The 27,746-nt window shown below is 39.5% G+C and overlaps 1 protein-coding gene across 1 annotated transcript in view; it reads right to left on the bottom strand.

Annotated features, from left to right (window-relative positions):
- Positions 1-578: 578 nt before the first annotated feature.
- Positions 579-27,746, bottom strand: part of RASGRF2 (Ras protein specific guanine nucleotide releasing factor 2) — a 156,465-nt gene continuing 129,297 nt past the window's right edge. Inside the window, exons 19-27 of the mRNA XM_054178630.1 lie at positions 22,796-22,908; positions 9,489-9,549; positions 8,729-8,832; positions 8,036-8,120; positions 7,225-7,422; positions 5,092-5,171; positions 2,661-2,778; positions 1,870-1,938; positions 579-1,147 (exon numbers count right to left, since the gene is read on the bottom strand). Coding sequence (XP_054034605.1) covers positions 1,055-1,147; positions 1,870-1,938; positions 2,661-2,778; positions 5,092-5,171; positions 7,225-7,422; positions 8,036-8,120; positions 8,729-8,832; positions 9,489-9,549; positions 22,796-22,908 — 921 coding nt within the window. The 3' untranslated portion in view covers positions 579-1,054. The remainder of the gene's footprint in view (positions 1,148-1,869; positions 1,939-2,660; positions 2,779-5,091; positions 5,172-7,224; positions 7,423-8,035; positions 8,121-8,728; positions 8,833-9,488; positions 9,550-22,795; positions 22,909-27,746) is intronic.

The following is a 27,746-nucleotide window of genomic DNA, read 5'->3' as shown; positions in this document are numbered from 1 at the left end:
AACCAACCAACCAAAACTGTATTTTTCAAAGCATTGATTCCACACAAAACAGAACTGTCTTTCCAACTGCTACTGCCCATTGCTGATCACACCCGTTGCCTGACCAGACAGATATTTCTCCCCACAGTATGTCCAGAAAGTGCTCTGTAGCCTGACTTGTCAGAGAAGCTGCAGGAGGTGCATTAAAGTGCCTTTTTCAGGGCTGTGTGCAGCATGATTAACCATCCCATTCGCTGTATGCCTGGCTCTCTGAAGCCTCAGGTGTAGCCCCTAATCTTGTATTTCCCAGCTGAAATTTGCAAGGCTGGTGACTATTTACAGCTGTTCAACTAGTTCATTTGCTTGCCATACTCTTACTGTGTGTAAATGAAAAAAAAATATTTACAATTCATTTATAGGTGAAATCAGTCACCTTAGAAAAGGCTGACAGACATTTAAAGAAGGTAACACTTTTATAAAGAATAGCATTAAATATATAGCAGTGTTTTGGAAAAAAATGCAGAGTTGAAGGTACTGGATGCTACCTTAATATCACTCCAAGATAGTAGAATGACTGTTAAGATCCTGGGGGTTTTTTCCAATGAAATTAACACCATTATGAGGACAACACTACCATTACTGCCTCACTGAACACCTAAGTTAGCCATCAACCCAGACCACACGACAGTCATCTCATTTTGCTTATTTATCTTAATATACCTGAGTATATTACCATCAGTTAAATCTGTCCCCTTTAGCTGTCACATGAAGTGGCTACAATGAGTATCCATTCACAGGAAGGTCTCCTATTGTCCATGAAATGCATAGTCCCTACTGCAAAATATTGTCTTTGCAAAGCAGCAATCACATAATCCAGGTAGGAATAATCTTCGTCTTCCACCTCCAATGCTTGTTTTCATTGCCTGAAAGGGAAATGCTGTGAGGCTCTGTATCTCTTACTAGAAAAGAGATCTTGCATTCTTCTCAGTTTCCCTTGCTGTCTTTAGGACTTGGCATGCATGATTCTGTTCATTGTACTAAAGCTTTCTGTAGACTCTGAGGCAAAGCTGGCTTTTCAGGCAGGGAGTCTGGGCTCAATCTTTAGGGAAAGTTCATACAAGGTATCTTCATCTATGATGAGTGTCTTGTCAAGTAAATAGTGAGTGACCTGGAATGGAGAAAACAAAGGTGAACAGACTGTATGTTACTTCTACAAATACTTATTTGCTTTCCTTTTCCCCTTCAGCTCATTTCATGTCTTGAGACACTCTCACATTGTCTTCTTGAGAAAAACAATTCATTCAAATGATGTAAAGCTGCACCAGCAGCACTGCAAGAATTAAGTATGTCTTCTTAGAAATAGTCAGATCCTTGCCCATGTTACCTAAGGTCATGTTGTTCATCTGAAGTCTGAAATTAAGTCTTCTCTAGAGGCACCAAATGGCCTCCATGGCCTCACTGCTTCCATGAAGGACAAGGGGCAAAGAATTGCAGAATGCACATAGCATCAGTAGACACTTGGCCCACCTCCTGTCCCCTAATCCCTTGATTCTGTGATTCCCTGGGGAATTACACTTCCAACTGGAAAGAGTGAACACATTTCCCTTTGAATCTGTTTGCTCATATCCTGGGCCCATGAAGCTTGTAATCTTGAGAGAGATTCCAGAGAAGGAGGAAAAAACTTGCTTCTATATACAGTGTCAAGAGTTTCTGGCAGGGTGAGGGTATTACAGCTGCAGATTAACTGTCCATATTTCTGTCTGTCCTCTCCTCTGTGTGTGTGTGTGAACAGAATTGTTTTTAACTTTCAACAACAGCTGTATCTTAGAATGAATTGCTACCAAAGCTTTGATTTCATTAGTAGGTGACAATGCCTAAGAAGAGCCTTACCTTCTGCTGATGCTCTATGCGGTAGGAGGTCTGCTGGAACTGGCGTATTTCCCTGATGATATGTGAGATCTTCCAAAAGAATGCATAAATATGAATAAGTACCACTGCATTTTTATTTCAGCATGAATTTTGCACTGAGTTATGTAATTTATCCTGGGAGGATGGAAGGACAGAGGTAATTTCCTAATGGCTCCCAAGGATTTAAACATTCATAAATTAACCATTTATTGTTCAGACAGCCTGAAGTGAACCACATTTTCCCTTCTCCTCCCACAGTGAAAACCTCTTTCTGTCTCAAGTGACTGCTGCAAGGTACAGCAGTAAGAGGGGCATCAAGCTGAGATTAGAAATTTCCATGCTTTCCTCCGAGGAGTTATTACAGAACATTACATGGTAGCTAGAGAGAAACCAACTTTAAAATGTTTTCTGAGACTCTATCACGCTTGAAAAGAAGATTGTGATTACTGCTTTCTGGTGAATCACTAAATTCTTTCAATTTTGATTATTTCAAAAAGGCTTTTGTTTTTCCTTCATGAGCTCTGGACAGCTGCTTTTTCTCAGAGAACAAATCTGAGACAAATTCACCCTGTAAAAATACTCAGTTTACCAGAAGATGGTGATAGAAGACTGGGTCAAGTAATTGCCTTCAGTTGCTTGATGTCTGTCTTGCATGATGCCAAGATATTTGTACATTTTAGAAGTTAAATTCCAAGGAGTTATAATTAAATCAGGAATTAACTCACATAATTAAACACCTGTTGGGAAAGTATATATAAGGAACTGAAAATTACCATTCTCATTTTGGAAAAATTAACAAGGCCTTCCTCAGTGAAGTTTGGTGTTCCTTCTTCAATAAATGCCAGGTCTGTCAGGTACATTCCAAGGTAGGGAACAGCTGGTGGGTTACAACTGTGAAAAAAATAGATCAGCATATTCACCTGTAGCTAATATTTTTAGTTGATTTTTACATAACTCATACAAACTCTTCACGACTTAACATGCTTCTAATCAACAGGTTATATCAACTGAAGCAAACAACTTCTCTGACTTCAGCTGAGTTGTATTTGCACTACCCATGGCACACTGAATATATTCCATCCAACAGGTAATATCTAATATCTAACAACAGATGACCTTTAGCAAAAGGTAGAATGGTAATATGATGGAGTGAGAGGAAAGACAGATAAATTCTGGAATCAGAGAGCACCTTCAAGCACATTTCAATCCTGGCTGCCAAACCATTCCAGAAATAGATCCTACACACAAGCTAAAAATGCACTTGTACACGCTTCGGAGTGGTTGGTGTTCTGCAGGCATGTAAGCATTCCAGTACAGCAAGGGTGCATGTGTGTGTGTGTGACACATGTGATGATACACATATACAGATGTATAAATGTACATACATATACATACAGGCATGCACATATGCATGAGTATATGCATACATATACCACTGTCAAAAGTCTATTCAGGGCTCTTCAACACTGAACACAAAGAAGGAAGAGAAAGATGGAAAGGTAGCAAAGATGATCTGGAAAGCTGGGAATGGAGAGCCTAGAAAATAGGGACTTGCTTATACTGGAGAGGCAGGAAGAATGGGATAATGAGGGACAGGAAGAATGGGATAATGATTGCTTCCTTAATGCAATCATCACTCTTCCTCACTGAACATTGCCTCAGCATAAATAGCACCAAACTTGGTGGTTTTTTTCCCCCTGAAGATCTAGGGTAAGGAGAATGCAAAGTCATGGCTGTAAAGTTAAATTAGGTAGACTACTGACAATGCTTAGCAGTGCACTTCATTATGGGTATTTTTTTATATGATGAGGATGAATGCTGTACAAAGACAAGCAATGTATTATCTGAAAGGTGTATGGCAGCACCTGCTCATATATTGTGAGTAAAAACACTTAAAGAAAGTTATTAGCTCCACAATAGTATCTTTAAGGTAAAAATTTACTGCCTTGAACTATATCTATTTTGAAACATTCCAGCAATTATTTCAACTGTAATGTTTAGAATAGAATAGAATAGAATAGAATAGAATAGAATAGAATAGAATAGAATAGAATAGAATAGAATAGAATAGAATAGACCAGGTTGGAAGAGACCTTCAAGATCACCATGTCCAACCCATCATCCAACACCACCTAATCAACTAAACCATGCAACCAAGCACCTTATCAAGTCTCCTCCTGAACACCTACAGTGATGGTGACTCCACCACCTACTTGGGCAGCCCATTCCAATGGGCAATCACTCTCTCTGTGAAAAACTTTCTCCTAACCTCCAGCCTAAACCTCCCCTGGTGCAGCCTGAGACTGTGTCCTCTTGTTCTGGTGCTGGTTGCCTGGGAGAAGAGACCAAACTCTGCCTGTCTACAACCTCCCTTAAGGTAGTTGTAGAGAGAACCAGTAGTTCAAGTAGTACTAGTAGTTCAAGTCTTTGCTTCTTTCAAGGTAAGGTAAAGTAGTTGTACCACTCAGTCCTGGAAAGCTCACTGCTATTTACAGAATTTTTTAAAATCCAGAGTTTATATGCATGCAACTGGAGCTGATAAATGAATTGTAGAACTCTTGCCACAGGATATTTTGAATACCAAAAATTGCGTGAGGCCAAACACAATCTGGCAAATCAGTTAAAGAAAAAAACTATTCAAGGACCACTGCACAAAAAACCCAGGCTGTTTTCCAGGATGCCGGACTACAGACAGCTGGGAGGCTATAGGAGAGCAAATTTGTTCTGTTTCTACCTTCCTCTCATCAGCTACTGACCACTGTCAGAATGGAAATAAAGGCATGTATGAATCTTTAATCTGACTCAGGCTTAGTTCTGAATCCTAAACTTCTTTTCTGGAACAAGGACTCTTTGGAATCCTACTTCTAACTAGGAGTTTTTATTTATAAATATGGTTTTACACTTACTGGAAAAGTTCATCAGAGTAAGTAAAACCCTGACAGGGAACACTCACACTGAATAATTGTTTAATTTGTTTCAGCAATTCTCTGAAGATATATTTATCAGGGGTACCAAACCACGGTACATTCAGCAAGACAATGATGCCAAACAGAACAAAACTAGAATTAAAAAAAAAAAGTTCTTTGTTAAGATAATTTCCAATTTTATATTAACTATCAAAGCTTAATGAAAGGTGATTAACCATTAACATGCACTATCCTCTGCCTGTAACAAAACACAGATGTATATTGTGGGGAAACATACTTCTTGAGTGTTTCTCTGAGGTTCTTAAATCTTCCTTCGGATGATATAGTCTTCTGAAGCTTGTCCATGAGAGCTTTTGTCTGGAAAGAAATGCATTACAACTGTCACTGGTGTTGCACGTAAATGACTGGGATAAGCTTTTAGAAAAGGTGTAATTCATTTCCCATTTTGAAAAGTAATAGCACAGGCATTAAGGAATTTACTTTGTTGCAGTTCCTAGCATATTTCTGACAAGGGAGATTTAGCAGCATTAAAGATTTTCCTTTGAGTGATGCACAGAACCTGTACTATGCTAATATTATTAGCCTGCTAAGTCAAGAAACAACACAAATTCATTAAACTAACGTCCAGCAATTCAGTTTACTGTGTACACAGGAATACTAGGGACCTGATGTTACATGCTGCTGAGGATCCTCAGCTGTGTGTGATGAAATCAGTGACAGTAAAGGATGCTTACTGTCTTGCAGCTTGCACGAAGCTGGTTTTCACTCCAAGTTTCTAATAAAAGCTGAGTATATATTTCAAAATGTATCACTGTCTTACACAAATTACTTTCAGTGAGCATCATCAGAGCCTGATTACTTCACAAGTGAAATAAATTTGCTCTTCAGTCTATTTATGCTTTAGACTTGGGACAGTATAGAGAATTGTGAGGAACTAGTAATTTTTGAAACCGAATTTCCAATTAAGAGAGAGCTGTAGGCAGAATTAGACACTTTTTTTTGCTTCTAAATAGCAGGCTGATGAAACACACAGATTACACTGGATAACTGTGCAACATTAATCTCTTAGGGGATTTTTTAAAGGAGAATTTTAAAAATCAAAGAATTTTTCCTTTTTTTTTTTTTTTAATGTAAAGTCTTATATAACAGTTTGTATTGAAAGGATTTTAAACATATTTTAAAATGACAGAACATAGCACCAGCTATAAAGAGGCTGAGAAAAAGCTGAATGGAGAAGACAATACAGACAGAATATACCTAAAGTGGATTGTGCTATTCAAAAGCTCTAGCAACATACAAAGGAGGAAATGCAATGCTAAAAGCCCACCTTTTGCATGTCAATTAGCCAGATCTAAAATGGGTACCCTGAAATCTTCCACTTAGCTGCAATAGCTGCAAATTTCTTTATCCATATACTGCCCAGTTAATATGGGATTGTCACTGTCTTATTGACCTCCTTGCTCTGTTCTTCCACCATACTAAAATACTCACTCTGTTTTTCTTTTTAATAGCAGAAATTTGTGATTTAAATCATTTAACCAATTTCTCTAAACCATTTAAAACAGACAACCTAAAATACTGGACACTCTTTGACTAGACTTCTCTTTTGGTGTGACTTGTTTTTCTTACTAGCATTCACTCTCACAGCCTTGGCCATGCTGCTTACAGCCTCAGCAGCAAGGAAAGGATTAAAGGCAAGTATCCACTGCATTTAAAAATTGGTTCTCTGGATGAGAAAGAAAACTGATCTGGGTTGCAAAAATCTCACTAAAGAACCACAGAATGTTGATTGGAAGGGACCTCCATAGATCTTTGAGTCCACCCCCACTGCCAAAGGAGCATCACTTAGGGTAGTCTGCACAGGAACACATCCTGGTGGGTTTTGAAATTCTGCAGAGAAGGAGACTCTACAGCAGCCTGTTCCAGTGCTCCATCACCTTCACTATAAAGAAGTTTCTCATATTGAGGTGAAACCTCTGTTCAAGTCTGTATCCATTGCACCTTGAAAACTGCTGACCTTTCTACTGACTTTCTGCAGGCAGGGAAGCAGGACTACTATTTTACACACCTGAGCTGACTTGACTTATAGATAGTAACTACCTAGAAGTGTATATCTAAAAATACCTGAATTTAATTGTCTCAAAAATTTCAGTACTTTAGGCTCAAGTTGGAGTCATAGGTGCCTACTAATTCCACTGAAATTGCTTTGCTTTCAAGACAAATGAAATATAAAAGGCCTTGACATGGAATTACCAGTACCCCAGTACCAGCTGGTGCTTCCAGCAAATAGTCAGAGTGTTGTAAAATACGAAATATTTATTGGAGGAATCCTGTATTAGCACAACGTAATCTAAACAACACACTAAGCAACGACATCTAGAAACCCTACTTGTGACCACACCTTTCTTACCTGTTTGGATACTTTACCCCAAGTTTTCTTAAGCCTGTAGATTGCACTTCTGTTCAAGGCTGAGGTGATTTCTAACACACCATTATAATTGTGCATGCATCGACAAATATCAGCTACTGCTACCCACTTTTCAATGGAGTTAGCCCGGGAGCTGACATCAGCGTAGTTCATGATTTGGGAGGCAACGAGGTTACTCATCTAGGCAAACAAAGAGGACATTTAGGATATTTAAATATCATCCCTAACATCATGCAATTATTTAAAGTGCAAGGTGGAAAAGACTACTGCACAACAGAACTTAAGGCTCTTAATAGAACCAGAGAAAGTATATTGAGAAGAGTGTTATGGGGAATAGTCATACAAAGGAGGGTTAAGAGATGCAAAGGGCAGTATCCCCAAGGCAGCAGTAAGAAACTGATTAAGAAGACTCTCAGTAAAATTCAAGGGAAAGGGTAAAGAGCAAAGATATGGTTGGGGATGCACAGAGCATTCATTAAATAGAGCTGGTGGTGTGTTTTCACTTTCTGGGGAAAATTTAGCTTCTTCTGTAAGCAACAAGGCATTGTAGTACAGTTTAAAATATTCTATTCTATTAAATTGCCATTGAAATGCTGAGGGCTGGTTCCTGAAAACATGAATCTTCATATGTTTTGATTTACAGGGTTAATCACAAGAAGACAAACATTCAATCACTACTAGATAGGAAGCTACACCACACTGTAAAAAAAAACAACAACATATTTTTGTTCCAGAGTTCACAGACAGTATTAATAGAGTCCCTGGAAATCAATCTATAATTAAGAGTACTTACATCATTAAAATGTTGGCTAGTTTTCATAATATATGGTGTTCTCTCATTTTTATCCACTTTCATCCAGCCCTGCCCAAGAAACTCTCTAGACATTGAAGGAAGAGAAAAAAAATAGAAAATAAAATAGAAATACCCTTGATAACCCGGTACGGAGACCCTGTCTGAAACCACAGCCCAAGTGGATTTCAGGTAGTCCTTGCTTTGCTAGAAACTAATAACACAGCTTTACACTAATTCAGGAATTTCTATCTACCATTTTTAATGCTGTCTGAATCTGTAAATATTATAAAGCAGAGTTTTTTTTCATCCCCTCCCCCAAGTCCCCCTCCCAGTTTTCAGCATTATGACCCTATCTGAAGTTGGTTTTGTCAGCTCATGTGGTTATACCCGCATTGAACTGATGTATGAATGGAAATGATTTAACACTCCCTCTCTACAGACTCAGCACTTCCGTTCTTTATTCACCCTTCAGTACCCCAGAGCCTTAGACTTGAATTCTTAGTAAAGAACTCAACCTTTCAAAACATAATCAAACTATAGGTGAGTCAGAAGCAATGATATATTTGAAGGATATTATCCTTGTTACATATGCAAACCTTTTTGTCTGTAGCATGACTTAGTGTAGTGCATACCACTGCCAGTCAGAAACGCATCCACCGTACTCACTTCAGTCACTCACAGGAGAACACTTACTCATAGGGTATGCTTCGGAAAACTACATGATCTAAAAGAGTTATTTGCTCTGCAAGCTCCATGGCTGACAAAGTCTCAAAGCATTCTGGTTTTGGACAATCTGACTGCAAAAATAAGGAGAACACTTAATGATCTTTTTTTGCACCAAAGGACATTTCAAAGCACAGGGTATTAAGAGCTTTGTGTGAACTTTCAACACAGAGTCAATTTAAAATTAACTTCTTTGCTACAAAGAAATTGGAATTAAGAAAAATGGCTAACAACATGAGGGTAAACATGCTGGAAACTTGTAGGAAAACAGGCACACACCAGGTCATGAGTATGTATGTAGTTTAATTAAAATCTATGCATTCTGTGTTCTTTCCACATAATCAATCTGCACCTAGTTCATTGCTCACACTCTTCTCTGATTAATGCAATGTACTGAAGAGATGGTGGTGACTACAGTTTAGAGGATGAGCACTGTCAATCAAGGCTAGAAATGGATCTGATAGCAGCTGAGATGGCAGATACTTATTACTTCATATAGATTATTTCTATTTTTTCTCATCATGTGATTTAAATCTAAATCTAAAGTTTTGACCTGTTCATTTTTGATGTGGGCTCCAAACTCTTACTTTCCCTACACTGAAATATACATTCCTGATATGAGAGAACAGTATTTCTGTCCAGAGTCGTAAAGTTGCAGCTGTGCTAATCTGACTTAAAACCATAACATTTCTATAGGAGTATTTATGTTTAAGTTTCAAGATGAACTTACCATCTGAATTATATCTTCTATTTTTAAATGGGTATCATCTTGATCATCCTGAGAAAGAGCCCTGAAAAATAAAGAACACCCTATATAAATGAAATTATCTATGGTTATGAGAAAGCCTCATCACAGATAGGCAAACATGTTTAGCAAAAAGAAATCCTAAGACTGCAGTTGAAGAGGTAATGAAAAAACAAATTCCATACCTAATGTCTCAGGTCTTGTTTTAAGTAACAGAGTACAAAGATTTATGACATCAGAGTCGCATAAGGTAAAATGATAGAATCGTAGAAACAGAAGGCACTGGTTTGGAAGGGACCTTTAAAGGTCATCTAGTGCAACTCCCCTGCAGTAAGCAGGGACATCCCCAACTAGATCAGGTTATTCAGAGCCTCAAGTCTGATCTTAAATGTCTGCAAAGATGGTGCCTCCACCAGTCCTCAGCAACCTGTCAGAGCATTCCACTCCACTCACAGTAAAGTACTTCTTTCCAATGTCCAGTTTAAATCTACCCTATTCTGAAGCAATTGTCCCTTGCCTTAGTGCTATGTGTCCTTGTAAATAGTCCCTCCCTGGATTTCTTATATATCCTCCTTAGGTACTGGAAAGCTGCTACAAGGTCTCCTCAGAGTGTTCTCTTCCCCAGGCTAACAATTCCAACTCTCCCAGCCTATCTTCATGGGAGAGGTGCTTCAGCCCTCTGATCAGTTTTGTGGCCCTACTCTGGACTGTCTCCATCAGGTACATGTCCTTCTTGTGCTGAGGGCCCAAGAACTGAATACAGTACTCCAGGTGAGGTCTCACCAGAGCAGAGTGGCAGAATCACCTCTCTCAATTTGCAGGCCATGCTTCTTTTGATACAGCTCAGGATGTGATTGGCCTTCTGGGCTGCAAATGCACATTGTTGGATCATGTCCAGCTTCTCATCTGCCAGCACCTGCAAATCCCCTGAGTTGCTCTCTATCACATCATGATTATGAGGCTTAAAATCTCTGAGCTAAGAACACTACATACCATAGAATGGTGAATGACAGTAACTACTCAACTTATTTGCTTATTATAGTGATACAGTTTTCTACATCTATCCCACTTTGAATCTAATGCAAAGAAATTTAATGGACAAATTAAAATTCCCTTTTCCAGAACAGAACTGAGAATGCAAAACAGAGTAAAAAATGAATGATGCATTTAATCAGCAGCTTTCTGTCCCAAATAATGCTAGGAAACCTAAAGGTGGACAAATGCATATCCAGTCATTTCTCTGACTTTTAAACTAGTGTGGTAAACAATATTTTTGGGAAATGTTTAGAAAATCAACATCTGAGAAGTGAAAAAAACAGCCAGCACATCAGGCATCCATGATGGTGATTCAAGTGTTTATGGGCACCACACTGTCCTATTCAGTGTCCCACACTAAGTGCTGTGATAGTGAGTCCATGGTTTATTTTCAGCAATGTGAATTTTAATCTATACTTTCAGTTCTACTGCAGAAAAACTGTGATTATTAGGGTTGTTTCAGAGTTTGGGGTCAAAAATAAAAGCAACAGAGGCAGTAAGTATTCATCAAAGCTAATTTACCTTGAAGTGGTATTTTGGTACATAATTCTAGGATCTTACCACTTCCTTTGGAAATTACAGACTTAAGGAAACCTCAGATAGACTGCATTTATATAATATAGGGAAGGGAAGACTTAGGAAGAAAGAACAGTGTGTCAGTATGTAACAGACTGCCTATAAAGACACTAGTGGTACAGCAAGATGCCATTAGAATGTTTTGCAATAGGAAAGATTTTGTTTCAACATTAAGTTCCACTTCCCAGCTCCAAGTGTAGGGAAGCTCTGAAACAGGCTTTCTGCAGAACATGTACACATCAGCTGAATTTTCAAATAAAGTTGAGATGACCATTTCCAAAGAGCTCCAGCACTGATGATAATTCAAGAATGCACTCCATAATAACAGATTTTCCATGTACTACATGAGCAAAGGGTTAAAAGCAGAGGATTATATTGCTTGGAAACTTTAGCTATGAGTGTAAGATAAAGGAATTCGTACGATGTGGGTGGGGAGGAAGTGTTAATGCTTAGTACACTAGGTTCTTCTGTTGTGGGTTGCTGTTGTTTCCTTTTGGTTTGCCAAATTGGAAGACTAGGTTAAAATCAAATTCAGATACACAGAGAAAGGATGCAAGAAACCTCCTTGCCTTCATTTTTAGCCTGTTAAATCCATACAAAATGTACCTTTCTTCACAGGAGCTGGAAACACCTTATATCTGATGGGCAAGCTGTGCGAAGACTCGAATGTCTACTTCTTCGGGAGAACCCTAAGCTGCTTCTCCAGATAATAACAGTGTGCAGCCTCAGTAACTGTAAATAGACTGGCAATCTGTCCTTCTGAGCAGCTTATTTTGTGATGCATCTCATGACTGATTGCCTGCAAGAAGGTATTGTTCATCATATGACAAGAGCATGTGCTTCCTGGCAATGAAAAGGAGAGGGCTTGCCCTTCTGCCCCGAGTATCTTCAGTAATCTTGCAAACTAATAATTTGAGTTCCTTGCAGACAACTGTATATTGTCTGGAATTCTCATCTTTGATACAGAAATTATGTATTGACTTAATACAAAACAAAACAGCAGTCATTAGACTCTTAGAAGCCTGACAATACTTAACTTCTCCCCATCTTTGCTTCCTGATGCTCTCTAACATGGTCTCACATTTTATGCACACTTCCAATCCCTCTCTCTAAGGAGGATGAATGCTGCTTTTTCTATAACACAGTGGTTTCACAGATAAGAGAAAAAAATATTCTATTTTATTCATAAGTGTTCTCCAAAGAACAACATATCTCCAATATGGATCACGCTACTTTTTCACAGCATCAATAAGAGCTCTGTTTCAGCCTGTATAGCTGTCAGCTTTGGGATACCTAGTTTCATGAGAGGTCTAAAAAGGTAAGTTTTGTTAATCAGTTCTGCTTGGCTGGTTCCCATTGCACTCCTTGGAGAGCCTCCTGGAAGCTGAGTAAGAAGCACAAGTCCATGTGGAAAGAATATCACAGTATCACAGTATAACTAAGGTTGGAAGAGACCTCGAGGATCATCGAGTCCAACCTATCACTGCAGACCTCACGACTAGACCATGGCACCAAGTGCCATGTCCAATCTCCTCTTGAACACCTCCAGGGACGGTGACTCCACCACCTCCCTGGGCAGCACATTCCATGATGAATGACTCGCTCGGTGAAGAACTTTCTCCTCACCTAGAGTCTAAACCTCCCCTGGTGCAGCTTGAGACTGTGTCCCCTTGTTTTGGTGCTGGTTGCCTGGGAGAAGAGACCAACCCCTTCCTGGCTACAACCACCCTTCAGGTAGTTGTAGAGGGCAATGAGGTCTCCCCTGAGCCTCCTCTTCTCCAGGCTAAACAATCCCAGATCCCTCAGCATCTCCTCATAGGGCTTGTGCTCAAAATTTCTTAAGAAGAGATTCTACCAGAATGTTTAACAGTATCCCTCTTGAGGAGGACTAAATGGGCATGACACCTCCATCATTATCCTTACAAATGAAGGAAATAAATACACAAGAAAGAATTTAAAATTTGTAAGAGTTAGCAGCCAAGATTAGACCTCTCTTTCACTTAAACTATTGCTCATGCCTGACCAGTCCAAGTACTAAAGTATACATAGAATACATAGAATAAACCAGGTTGTAGTTTTGTAGCAGAAAATAATAACATAGAATCATAGAATCACAGAATCAGTCAGAGCTGGAAGGGACCACAAGGATCATCTCGTTCCAACCCCCCTGCCATGGGCAGGGACACCTCACACTAGATCAGGCTGGCCAGAGCCTCATCCAGCCTGCTCTTAAACACCTCCAGGGATGTGGCCTCAACCACCTCCCTGGACAACCCATTCCAGGGCTTCACCACTCTGACAGTGAAGAACTTCCTCACATCCATCTGTTTCCTTGTTCTTTTATGGTACATAAAATATTTTAAAATATGTTAAAAGCTTGTGTAAGTTACAGAGCCTAAAATGTATTGTCTGGTGCAATCATGCAAAGCACAAAATTTATTGTCCATTAAATTTTGGCCTCTGCATATCCATGGACTGTGTTTACATTTATTCTGAGGAAGGAGAATGAGAAACTATCACTTGAATCACCCTTGTTTTATTACAGACAGGACTATTTATCAAGGCTATTCACTGCTACTCAGTCTGAACTTTACACCTTCCTGCTTCACCATCAATAAAATTTTACACAGACTTCAGTGGGTTAAATAAGGGTGATAATATCTAAAAGAAAACACACCAGTAGGTTTGCCTGGCTTTCAGAACAGATAATGAAAAAAAAAAAAAAGTAAAAGAAGCCTTTTTTATCCTGCAGAGAAACTCTGCCAGTCCATTCAACAAAAATCTCATCACTCAAGAAATACCAGCTGTTCCGACTGATGACTCAGGAAGGCATGAAGCAGCTCAGTATCTCTCATAAACACTTTCCTTGCCATTCATATTGTACATAAAGCTCTTTCCCAGAGCTGACCATAATATCTTTGGAATAGAGCGCAACTCTTTCTCTAATCTCTTCTAACAAAGGGACTGATTTTCCAAGACATTTATATGCACACTCAAAGGCTGGGTCACTTTGTACCCAATATCCTTCAAGGAGACAGTCCATGGAATATACCCAAATGCAGGCTCTGAAAGCATGAACTTTCTTTCATGAGTGTTGGAAAATTTATAAGAACTGTTTTTATTATGTCACTCAGAACTCCTCTACTTTTCTGAGTTAATGCTACTGAAACTGAAATGTGGGAAAGGCAAGACCCATGGTGAAGGTTAACTGATAACCTGAATTCTGAGAGAGTACATGTCTTCATATGCCAAGGTCTTTTAGATATAAAAGCCTGCAGCAAGAACCTCTTCTGAAAGCTAAAAAGCTTGGCTTATGACACTCATCTAGCATTTTGGTGAATTATTATTTTCATGAGAGGCATCACAACTGGCTCATTTCTCCTTCCTATTTTCATCCTGCCCCAGAAAAGTGGTTGAATTAAATTTTCATCAAATCTTCCAATTAACACAAATCTGTGCTTTCACTTCACAGAATCACAGAACATTAAGTGTTGGAAGAGACCTCAAAATTCCATCTAGTCCACCTACTACCAGAGTAGGATGACCTAGAGTAGGTCACACAGGAACTTATGCAGGTGGATTTTGAATGTCTCCAAAGGAGTCCACAACATCTCTGGGCAGCCTGTTCAGGTGTTTTGTCACCCTCACAGTGAAAAGGTTTTTCCATATATTCACATGAAACCTCCTACGCTTCAGCTTGTACCTGTTGCCTCTTGTCCTATCATTGGACAACACTGAGCACAGCCTGGCTCCATCCTCCTGACACTGCTCTTCACATATTTATAAACATTAATGAGGTTATCCCTCAGTCTCCTTTTCTTCAAGCTAAAGAGACCCAGCTCCCTCAGCCATTCCTCATAAAGGAGATTTTCCCTTAATCATCTTCGTAGCAAATAGAATAGAAAGAATAGAATAGAATAGAATAGAATAGAATAGAATAGAATAGAATAGAATAGAATAGAATAGAATAGAATAGAATGGAATGGAATGGAATGGAATGGAATGGAATGGAATGGAATGGAATGGAATGGAATGGAATAGAATAGTATTAACCAGGTTGGAAAAGACCTCAGAGATCATTGAGTCCAACCTATCATCCAGCACTATCTAAGCAACTAAACCATGGCACCAAGTGTCCTATCAAGTGTCTTCTTAAACACCTCCAGTGATGGTGACTCCACCACCTCCCTGGGCAGCACATTCCAATGGGCAATCACTCTTTCTGTGAAGAACTTCTTCCTAACATCCAGCCAAAACCTCCCCTGGCACATCTTGAGACTATGTCCTCTTGTTCTGGTGCTGGTTGCTTGGGAGAAGAAACCAGCCCTCACCTGGCTACAACCTCCCTTCAGGTAGTTGTAGACAGCAAGAAGGTCTCCCCTGAGCCTTCTCTTCTCCAGGCTAAGCAACCCCAACTCCCTCAGCCTCTCCTTACAGGGCTTGTGCTCCAAACCCCTCCCCAGCTTTGTTGCCCTTCTCTGGACATGTTCTTCTTGAACTCAGTTGCCCAGAACAGGACACACTTGAAAAATATGCTCTAGTTTCTATTTTTCCTCTAATTAATGTTCAATGAAAGCACTCCATCCAGAAGAAAACAAAAAGAATAACATCCTTCCAAGGAAATGGTATATGGTGGTGTCAGACTGAGCAGCATCTTTTCAAACCAGACTGGCATAAGAAGCAAAAGAGAAACATCGGTACCTGGAGGCACCTCTACATATTTCTGCAGTAAGACTTTAGATAACTTTAGGACACCTAGGGTGGGATTCACATAATCCACAAGTCAATGCCTGTGTACTGTAATTGTCTGAGAAAGGAAGTCATCTTCTATGATCTCTTGAGGATCAGACAGGATGCCTAACTTTAGCCAATTTTTCTGAACAGAATCTCTCTTGTAATAGGCAGTTACCTTGGAAGAGTATTAATTTGTTTCATCATGAGATGTTTCAATTAGAGACGGTGAATCCCACCAAAGAATTTCTTCTAAGTCCATGCAGAAAAGAAACCCCTTTCCCCCTCACCCTGTTATAATAATAATAATAGTAATAATAAATAATAATAATAATAAAAAACCAGGTTGGAAGAGACCTTCAAGATCATCGCGTCCAACTCCTCAACCAATCCAACACCACCTAAACAACTAAACCATGGCACCAAGCACCCCATCAAGTCTCCTCCTGAACACCTCCAATGATGATGACTCCACCACCTCCCTGGGCAGCCCATTCCAATGGCAATCACTCTCTCCTACCTTCAGGTAGTTGTAGAGAGCAATAAGGTCCCCCCTGAGTCTCCTCCTCACCAGGCAAAGCAACCCCAGCTCCCTCAGCCTCTCCTCATAGGGCTTGTGTTCCAAACCCCTCACCAACTTCGTTGCCCTTCTCTGGACTTGTTCCAGCAAGTCAACATCCTTCCCAAACTGGAGTGCTAATAAACTCAGGAAAAAAATTAGAACCATAGAATTGTCAGGGCTGGAGGCTTCCTGTTCCATTTGCTGCTTTTGGGTTCCATGTTTTGCGTGTTGGCTCTCTTCTGTTGTGGTGGAAGTCAGACATGAAGGGACAGGAAGCTAAACCCCAAGCTCCCTGACTTGGGGCTTACCTCACTGGCTTCTGATTGCTGCTTCTGTCTGCTGTGCTTTTTCTGCAAATAAGCTAAGGTGATTATGCATTATCTTATCTTATTCAACTCTTTTTATCTTACCTCAACTCTTTATCTCAGCCCAGAGGTTTGTGTGTGTGTTACTTTCCCTCACTTCTGTGTTGTAGGGAAAAGGCTGTTAAACTAGCACAGAGAGTAAGCCTTATGAGGAGTAGCTGAGCCGGGGTTGTTTAGTCTGAGGCAAAGGAGGCTGAGGGGAGACCTTATCGCTCTCTACAACTGCCTGTAAGGAGATTGTGGAGAGGTGGCTGTTGGTCTCTTCTCACAAGTCACAACTGATAAGACAATGGGAAATGGCATCAAGTTATGCCAGGGGTGGTTTAGGTTAGACATTAGGAAAAACTCCTATACCAAAAGGGTTATCAAAGACTTGAACAGGCTGCTCATGGAAGCAGTTGAATTATCATCCCTCAATGTATTTAAAAGCTGTTGATATATGATGCTCTGGGATAAGGCATAGAAGTGGCCCTAGTGGAGTTAGATAACAGTTGGACTTGATGATCTTGAAGGTCAGTGAGAGACTAAATCTTGTCTCTCTTGATGTGACTCAACAAAGATAAAATCACCTTTGCTACTTGCCCAGACAATAGCTGATGTGTATCGGGCAGATGCCACTGGATAATGACTCTCTGGAAGGTGCGCAGATAAGGATTGCTCACCAGACTGCAGCTGCCCTGGAAATAATAGGCAGAGGCCACTGCTGTCAATACTCGCTGGAATATACATACCTGAAAAACTGTATAAAAGATCTGAGCAACTGCAGGCTCAGGAGAAGGAAAACATGAGAGAAGGAAACGACTGGGGCAATACTGCTCTAAATTAAAAACTAAGAGAATGCCAGGAGACAAAAGGACACAGACATCATCATGTAGCCTGGAAGAAGCAGACCAAGAGGAACCCTCTCTCCGTATCCTAAGTTCTGCCTGCTACAACTCATGGAGCTGAAGAGGCTGCTCAGAGGACAGCACAGCCAACAAGGACAACATCTCCATGCCAAAGCTGCATCAGCCTTCCTCCACAGACCCAAACTCTCTTGGGGAGTGAGGAGTGTGGTAATATAATTCCTCTCCTCTTCTCTCTCCCACTTCTCTCTCTGTCTCTATTTTCTCTCTATCCCCTTCTGATCCATCCACTTTATTTGTGTAATAAATAGCCTCTCTGTTGATAATTTGGCCTCGTTTGTGCCTCTAATTTCATGACACTGAGAACTGAGTCTCTTTCCCTCTCTGGACCAAGACAAGGTCTTGTCCAGCTACAGTGATTCGTGTGTGAACATAGTCTTGGTTGTCCTTAACTACAGTAAATAGCAATCATCACAGTCAAGTAATAGAAAGAACTCTCCCAGTTTACAGAAGAGCATGTTTAATGTTTGTTTTGGCCTACTTCCACAATTAGCCATGGCTCCAGAGAAGGCACCAGGCAAGAATGTCAGGGAAAGAACCATTCCTGTGCAACCATGTCCACTTTGCATCAGAAGCAGCGTCTTTGTTTTTTATGGAAATATAGAAAACCCATTGTTTTTCTGGCATCAGAAACCTGTTTGCTGACTAGGTTCATACAATTATATTGTCAGACAGGATTCAGGCATGCAGCTATTGACTCTTCTGCCTCTGTTGGCATTAAATCAGTACTAGAACAGAGCAAGGACCTTTTCAACCTAACAGAAAAGATAAAGCCTGCTGATAGAAATTATTCCTCAGGTGGTTTTTTTTGTTTTGTTTATTATTATTATTATTATTATTATTATTATTATTATTATTATTATTATTATCATTATTATCATTATTATTATCATTATTATTATCATTATTATTATTATTATTAAGATTTTGGACAACATTCTGGAGTTGGTTCCACCTCTGATTCCACTAACAAGCTGAGAAGCCTAAATGACTCTAGAGTGGTTCCCCCATATCTGCAATGGCTCCTGAAGCAGCTAGAAGCATTTGCTTACAGTCTCCATAGGACAGCAGTCACTGTTTAGGACTAGCAAGTTGATCATATTTTAAAGCTTATAAATATTCTTATTGTAATAATGTGCAATAAAAATGAAGGCTTGTGGAAGATTAAAGGAATGTACACCCCTTTGTCACTGCCGCAGATACACAATTACATGTAAAAATGCAGATTATTCCTTTTAAATTGTATTCCATCTTCTCATTTAACTATATAGCGTTGCTGCCAGGATGTATGTCTGTGAGTAACTACAATACTTTATTAAATCTTGGAAACCACTTGGGCACAAGCCAACCTCATGAGGTTCAACAAGACCAAGGGCAGGGTCCTGCAGCTGGGTCGAGGCAATCCCAGGCACAAATCCAGGCTGGGCAGTGACTGGCTGGAAGCAGCCCTGAGGAGAGAGGCTTGGGGGTGCTGGTGGACGAGAGGCTCAACATGAGCTCTCAGTGTGCAATTGCAGCCTGGAAAGCCAATCAGATCCTGGGCTGCATCAAGAGAAGTGTGGCCAGCAGGGCAAGGGAGGTGATTCTCCCCTTCTACTCAGCTCTGGTGAGACTCCACCTGGAGTACTGCCTCCAGTTCTGGAGCCCCTATTACAAGAGGCATCCGGAGGTGCTGGAAGGTGTCCAGAGAAGGGCCACGAGGATGATCAGAGGGCTGGAGCACATCTCCTATGAGGACAGACTGAAGGAGTTGGGGCTGTTCAGTCTGGAGAAGAGAAGGCTCTGAGGTGACCTCATTGTGGCCTTCCAGTATCTGAAGGGGGCCTCCAAGAAGGCTGGGGAGGGACTTCTCAGGATAGCAGGTAGTGATAGGACTAGGGGGAATGGAATGAAGCTGGAGGTGGGGAGATTCAGGCTGGATATGAGGAGGAAGTTCTTCACCATGAGAGTGGTGAAGCCCTAGAATGGGTTGTCCAGGGAGGTGGTTGAGGGCCCGTCCCTGGAGGTCTTTAAGAGCAGGCTGGATGAGGCTCTGTCCAGCCTGATCTAGTGTGGGGTGTCCCTGCCCATGGCAGGGGGGTTGGAACTAGATGATCCTTGTGGTTCCTTCTATGATTGTATTCTATGATTGCCAGACAATCCATTTTCCAGAGGTGGTCTAAGAACCAGAAGTCGTCCTTTCAGTGAAGGGTGAGATACAGGACACATCTGTATACTTCAGCCCAGCTGAATGCCATTTGTCCCAAGTCAGAATTGCTCCAATACACTCTTTCTTACAAGGTTAAGGAAGCAGTTCCCAGTTTTGAAGAATTAATTTCTCATTACCAGCTGACTGTTAACACATTTGACATGTGTGGCAAATAACTGTCTCCTGTATGGCTGGAGAATGAGCCCAAGCAGTTCAGATTACAGTTTTGCTCAGCATAAGACTGCTTTGTTTTATGTGCTAAGATTATAATTTGGAGACTATGCCCTGATGTCCTGCTGACTGCTGATTAAAAACAGTTTAAATTATGACAGTTGTATTTATGCAACAGCTTTTATATGGAAAGTTATTTATACCACAACTCTCACTTTAAAGTTTATGGGCAGTTTGTGTATATAATATATGTATGGATAGGGCATAGAAGTAGTTTCAGCTGCTACTGGAATATGCTTGTTACTGAAATGGGAACACAGCTGCTTTTTGAACCCTTGGGATAGCAATACGGTATCACTGATGCTTATGGGACTTAGTCATGGAATAGTATTGAAACTGCACTGAGATTTAATTGGAATTGAAATAGTATTGAAATATTCAATGTACAAGCTGTCCAACATGCACCTGTGTTAGCAGTATTGCCAGTCTTGAGAAGCAGTAAAGAGGTTTTTGATAACTAGTGCTAGCTAAGGCTTAAATCTCACACCTAATTTTGAAGGGAATATAGCTGGCTGCCGAGCCACTGATGGCTTTTATTCCAGTGCTAGTTTGTAGGATACAGTAAGTACTTTTGTCTCTATGACCAAATCAAACTGTTGTTTGCAGAAATCTGGCAGGATTAGGGTAGCTTCAAACCCTGATGAAAGATGGCTTGGCTGAGAACTGTATCTCAGAAAATCTTAATTCTCTACCTGTTTCCAACAGAAACTCCCACTGAGAACTTTGAAAGGTCATTTATTCATGCTTTATTTTACTGCTTAAAGTGAAGTGCCATAATCCTTTCCAGAAATAGTCAGGATAATGACTATGAAAGAAGGATTTTTAAAAATGCAATCTGTTACCAGAAAATATTTCAAATGAATTAATCACCCAGAGAAGCTGTTGAGGCCCCATGCCTGTAAGTGTTCAAGGCCACATTGGATGGGGCCTTGAAGAACCTGGTCCAGCAGATGTCCCTGCCTATGGCAGGGGGGAATTGGAACTAAATGATCTTTAAGGTCCCTACCAATTTGAATCATTCTATGATTCTGTGAGTCTAATGAAATATTTAATTCAATTTCTGTGCATATATTTACCCACTTCCTTTTGCTTTTTCTTTCTCCCATTTTCTACTTTATTTATAATCTTTTTCAGAATTTTCACTACTAAGAGATTATATTTTTTTTTCCCCCCCAAAAGAGAAATTCAATGTAAAAATTCATAGAATGGTCAAAAAATCAGCCTGGATTTTTTATAAATTCTGAGAACTATTTAAAGGAAATTCCTGATTAACTGCACTCACTAGTATATATAGTGTGCTCAGACACAACAGTAATCAGTGCTGGAAGGAAAAAAGAAGTCAAACCATAACTACCATTTCTTAGACAGCACTAAAACAATGCAAATGGGGGCAACTCACAGTTTACACACAGTTAAGAAGATCCCATTTTTGGTGCAACTGCTAATTGGGAATTGGCTACCTGGAAACTGGATGCAGGAAATTGCTAACAAACTTGTATGTTAAAAGCTCATAAATCTGTTCTGTTACTTTTCCAGGATCAGCCAATCCAAATTTATTTTCTCATATTTTCATAAGCAGCTAAAGGTGTTAAAGTAATTTTTTTCCTACTGTGAGCAATATGACAGAGCCTTTGCTGTCACACATATAATTAGAACTCACTATTCTAGTCCTTTTGGCTATTTTTGCTTGCTGTTTCTCTCAAAGAATTACATGAAATAAGCTTACTGTTTTTACTTGCAGTATTATTAAAAAGGTGTATTCTTATTTGTATAAAAATATAGTAGGATACCATTAATATGAAGCACTTTTATCAAGAGCTTTTCTTCTTATTCTTTGACTCTTTTCCACTCTCATCCCGCCCCCAGGTGAAGAACTTTCCCCTCATTCTTTTTCATGTCAGTATCTTGATGGCAAAGTCTGTCAAGTGGCCTTGGAAAATTCAGACACACCACATTTATTGCACCTGTTTCGGCTTTCCAGAAGAATACTTAGAAAAATACTAACAATACACCACACATTATCTGTTTGGGTCTTTTTAAATTTTATCTTATTTTAACCACTACTTGGTCTTCAAATGTTTTCTGCTCCTTAGTAATGTATAATAATTTACATGAAAAAAAGTGGCTGTAAAATGTTCACACTGAGTAGATGAAATTATTTTCACTGATCAATGCATCTAAATATTTGTCTTTTCGGCATGGTTAGGCATTCTACTCTCTAATACCAACCCTAAGTAATAAAATGAGGGATTCTAAGTAAAATGTAAATAGTTGTGGTTATGTAGATGCTTATAAGTAATTTATTTCATGGCACTAATTAAACAAGAATTCCACTTTGTAAGAAGAAACTCTGGATGTGGCAGAAGCTGCAAGCATGGTCCTAGGATGTTGTGACATGTTAGGCTATCATTAGCCTGTCATAAGCTTAGCTCATTACTGAGACAGAAGTTCCTTGTGGTATTGTAACGAGCAGTCTTGTTGCTTTACTGGGCAGCTTTTGCTCCTGCTGCATAAAAACTGAACCCACTGCTGACAATTGTTCTGCAGCTACAAATTTTCTAATGCAGTCATTTTTGTGAATGAAACATAAACCACACTGTTTTCTTGCTAAAAAACTCACCCCTGGGAATACCATGACACACAATTCCCTAACTTTCATATGCTAGGGTTATCATGCTAAGTTATTAGGAAGTATTTACCTCAGTATATTTGCTGTAGCTTTCCTTTCTTGCGGCAGAAGGTCAGGGTCTCTCAAAACTTCTTCAAGCAAATTTAACACATTCATTTTCAGCTCATTGTTTAGCTCAAAATCCTACAAAGGAAAACAGATTTACTTCTTTTCATCTTAGCAATGTTGACCAAACAACTGAATGTACTTTTGTGAGTTTTGCCTTTAATTTTTATTTATTTATTTTTTAAATTAGGTTTGAAAATACTTAGACTTGGAAAGCTGTTGCAGTGAATAGACCTCAAAGGCAGGAGGCCCAAAAGGATGTAATTTGTCTTATTTTCTGTCTTTTACATTCTGTGTGGAAATGGGCAATTCATTTAACCTTTCTCTTTGAAAGTAAGAACTGCATCAGACCAATGTCCATAAAATGCTTTTACTCTCTTTTCTCCTGTGATGACTTTTACAGGTGGGAAAACTACAGTGAGCCCACTGCCTAGCAGGGCTGGAATCTGGTTGGGTTTTCTGTTTGTTCCTTCCCCCCCCCCCCCAGTGTTTTCCTGAGTTTGTCTTTTTATCAGTCTCCCACTCTCTGGTATTTCTTATTTCATACTCACCCTTTCAAAAAGGCCTACTTTTTGTTCCACCTAGTGGAGTATTCAACCTAACAAGCTCAATAAATCAGACTCCTGCTCTGTCACTGCACTTCGGAGCATTTTATTTACTTCTGGGGAGGACTGATAACTGACACAGAACTGAAATTCAAGAAGAAGAACACTGAATAACCATTTGTATTGATTTCTGATACTGAAGAAAATCAAATTATAGGACAACAGATAAACTTTACAGTGGGAACTTAGAGGCAAGCCTTGGAGTAGGCTATAAAAATGCTTGTATTCAGATCAAATCTTGCATTTCAATAAGAAAACTCTACCCCAAAACCTTTAGTCATCTAGCGCAGAGATCACACAGAGATCTTCCTTAATAACCTAGTTACTTGCGAGCAGTACTACTTGCTACAGTTGTGGCAAGCCCCTGCTCATCTCCATGGGAACAGAAGTCAGAAAGTTACTGAAAAAGGGGAAATATTTTGCCTCTCTGTGCAAGAGCTGTGTGTTTAATTTTCCCAAACAACCAACCACAACCCCTTCTGTTGTAGCTGGCTTCTAAATTGACAAGAGTTTTGGAGACGCATGCCTCTGGAGAGTACCACCCCTGTTGAAGACACATCCTCACGCCATGGCTTTCATTTGAGGGGATGCAGGGCAGAGTAGACCCAAAGACACAAAGGAAAATGATGCTTAATTTGAAAAAGAGGGATGAAACACTTAAGATAAAGAGAAGAATACATTTTCTTTAAAGAAGGTGATGTCACAGATGTTTTTGGAGAAAACCTATTGCTCAAAATGTCAGCACTTGAAAATACCCAGCTGTGACCTGGCAGCAAGGCTCTGGGCATGGTCCTCCTGTTACATGCATCCCCTTTTCATTCTCCAAGTCTTCACATCTTGATCATACCTACTTCACATTTTGAAGCCAATTAGCTTTTTGTGTTATTTCCACATTTGAGGATGCTAGCAAACAAGAATAGGATAGGATAGGATAGGATAGGATAGGATAGGATAGGATAGGATAGGATAGGATAGGATAGAATAGAATAGAATAGAATAGAATAGAATAGAATAGAATAGAATAGAATAGAATTAACCAGGTTGGAAAAGATCTTCAAGATCATCGAGTCCAACCTATCACCCAACACCATCAAACCAACTAAACCATGGCAACAAGTGCCTCATCCAGTCTCTTCTTAAACACCTCCAGTATGGTGACTCTACCACCTCCCTGGGCAGCCCATTCCAATGGCCAATCACTCTGTGAAGAACTTCTTCCTAACCTCCAGCCTAAACCTCCTCTGGCACAGCTTGAGACTGTGTCCTCTTGTTCTGGTGCTGGTTGCCTGGGAGAAGAGAGCAAGAGCTGTGCAGTATTAGACTTTGGATGGAGTATCAGATACCTACCTCGAAACACAAAGAAAAGTACTTCTAGATACTGCATTGTGTTTGTTTTATAACATATGGTTTCTATAGTCATTGCCCCAAGTTCCCAAATTCTTCCTTTCAGACCTGCTCTAGCCTGTTTGCAAAAGAAGGCTGATTTATTTATTTATTTATTTTTAGGGTGTCGAAATAATTAGTGGAGGCATAATGAATGCAATTAAATTACACAAGACAACTCTTCTCTCCAGTTATTTTAAGAAGAGAACCATTCAGAATATGTAACTATCAAAATTTAGTACAAGAGAAACCCTGAGACTGCACAAGCTTAAGCAAACAATGTAATTAATAGGTCAGTGGTGGGCACTGCATAAAATAAGATGGATGTCTTTGCTGGCTGCACTACAAAAATACCGTAAATGAACAGAAAGGTTACCCAGGAGCTGACAAACCTAGCATCTCCATTTACATGTAGGGTTAAATTCTCTACCTGCCACTGTAAATCAACAGATCACAAAAAACATGATCAGGATTTTATCTCCAAGTGTATTTTTCAAACCATAATTAGTTGTTTATTTTCATTACACAGTATTTTTTTAACCTCAAGAAGGCATGTTGTGTTGCTGATAAATTTATGACAAAAAAAAAAAAAAAGGACAGATATTAAAAAGTTATTGCATTTATGAACAGGATGCAGAAGCCCTACGTATGAATAGCAGAGTCAACATGACCAAAGCATTTCCAGTTTTTATAAGCTTACAAACTAATGCTTGTAAGTAAAGAGAATTAATACATTGTATGTTAGCAGCAAAACACATTTGCTGCGTGAACTCTCCACAAGAGAGTCCTGGAATCAGAGGGGAAACTTGTATTTGTGGCTAGGAAGTAGGTCTATTGTTAATTTCTGTAGCACAGGCTTTGGATGAAACTTCACGGTATAAAAAATCTATATGCAGTACAGGCAGACATACAGCTACATGTAGCCATCCAGATATCTTGTGCACAACTACATAATCTCTCTCTCTCATTTGGCACCACTTTTATGTCATTTTTATCTGTTGTATCACGTGTTAATACATTTCACTATTTCTTCCATGCATTGGAATGGCTTTGAACAAGCCTCTGCCACTGTCCACAGCAGTGAAGGCTGGTGAGGCTAAGGAAACCCATTATACTGGTTACATTTAAATTGCTGTATGTGTTAGATAACTCCAAGGTTAAAAGAGACTTTTAGTTGAAATTTACCTCTCACAGAAGGAATAAAGATGGTCAGACAAGAGCCACTTAATCTTGCAGTAGGCACACTTCAGTTTAGCAGTGGTCTAATCCATCATGGGAGACCATATACCCCTAAGATATTTTAAAGTCCTCAGTAGCCTAAGGATTTATGGGTCTTATTTAGATGTTCACTTTATTTAAGCAGAGATATTAACTAAGATTTTCAAGCAAAATGTAAACTTTAATTTTCAAGTCAATTCTGTCAGTAATAGCAAAGCATATTTCTTCCCAATTTATTTAATATTTATACTGCAAAACCACTTATGAAATGTGCAGATAAGGAAAAATGACAGCTGATGAGTTAAGTGGGAGGTCTGCCCTGGAGTCACCTAGGATAAGAATAGGATGCCTGAAGTTCCTAACCAATCAAAAGCACTTTGCACCAAGTTCAGCACCACTTAAGGAAGCTTCCAGCAGAAGACTTCAGCAACAGAGAGACGTGTATTAATTTTACTGTCATCCACCTGCACTCTGAAAGCAAAAGCCTCCTTTATAGCTACAGAGCATCAAAATCAGCGTGATTACATTTTAAGTAGACTCATAACAAGTCTGTTGATCTCCACCACGCACAGGATAAGACTGCAATGTTCTCTTTATAAAGTGAAAGCACACTTCCTTGCCAGAGAGAGCTAGGAAAGCTGCTTCAGAAGCAAACTATTCCAGCTGACTTAAAAAACACAACAGAGGATTATGGATTTGGAATCAGTGGCCAGAAGAAAAGACATTGCAGCAGAAGCAGCAGAAAGCAAGAAAAAGAAAACAGAGTTATGCTAGTGAGGTACTACTGCAAATGTATAGCTTTATTGTCATTGGTTTATACAGTGACTATAGTTTCCAAGTTTTGGCACCGGGCTCAGTGAAAACCCAAAAGATTCTTCTCCCCTTTCCTTAAATCTTCTTAAGTGAGAGCAAACTTTCCTCATTTAAACACTGTGAGAAAATATTGAATACCCAAAACAAATGAAGGGAAGCTAAAACTTGAGAATCTAATTTATGTTTGTGGACATCAGTGGAAAGGACTAGAAAGAACACTGGAGGGAAGGAAGGATGGGGAAGGAGGAGAAAGAGACCTACTGAAAGATTATTTACAAAGAATTTGGAATATTTTAAAATAGATGGGGTTTGATCCACAATTTTAAAAGGTATTAGTCTCATGACAAAGTGTGAACAGATGATTGTTTTGATGGCATGAGTAGAGTGGCTCTTAAACTTGTATGGAGCAGATCAAACTCTATCAGAGTTAACTCAAGTTATTTCAGTGTTTTCCAGACCTCTACAGCAACACTGAATTTTCCAGCTTAAAAACACACTTCAACTATCACATACAACTGTGAGGAGGGAAATGTTTATCAGTTCTGCAACAAAACAGTTGCATATGTGGAAGGCAGAGATAAAAGATGTTATAACTGGTTATTGGGAAAATTAATCCCTGGGTTTGAAGTAAGTTGCTTTACTTCAAAAAGTAAGCAAAGGACAACAGCTTTGCCTTCTAATCAGTTTCAAGTGCCAAAAGACAGTCATTATTCTATATTATCAGAATTAGCCTTTCATTCCTGATGGAATATGATCATGCTATGTTAATAACATGAGTGAATGATGCTCAGCGCATACAATACAAACATCTCCTTATCCAAGCACTATGTAACTCTGCAGTGAAAAAAAACACCAACAAATACAAACCCAACAAATAACAAACCAACCTACCAACCA

Source organism: Dryobates pubescens, chromosome Z (assembly GCF_014839835.1).
Source record: "Dryobates pubescens isolate bDryPub1 chromosome Z, bDryPub1.pri, whole genome shotgun sequence".
Taxonomy (NCBI): Eukaryota; Metazoa; Chordata; class Aves; order Piciformes; family Picidae; genus Dryobates; species Dryobates pubescens.
This window is presented reverse-complemented; position numbering and strand designations above follow the sequence as displayed.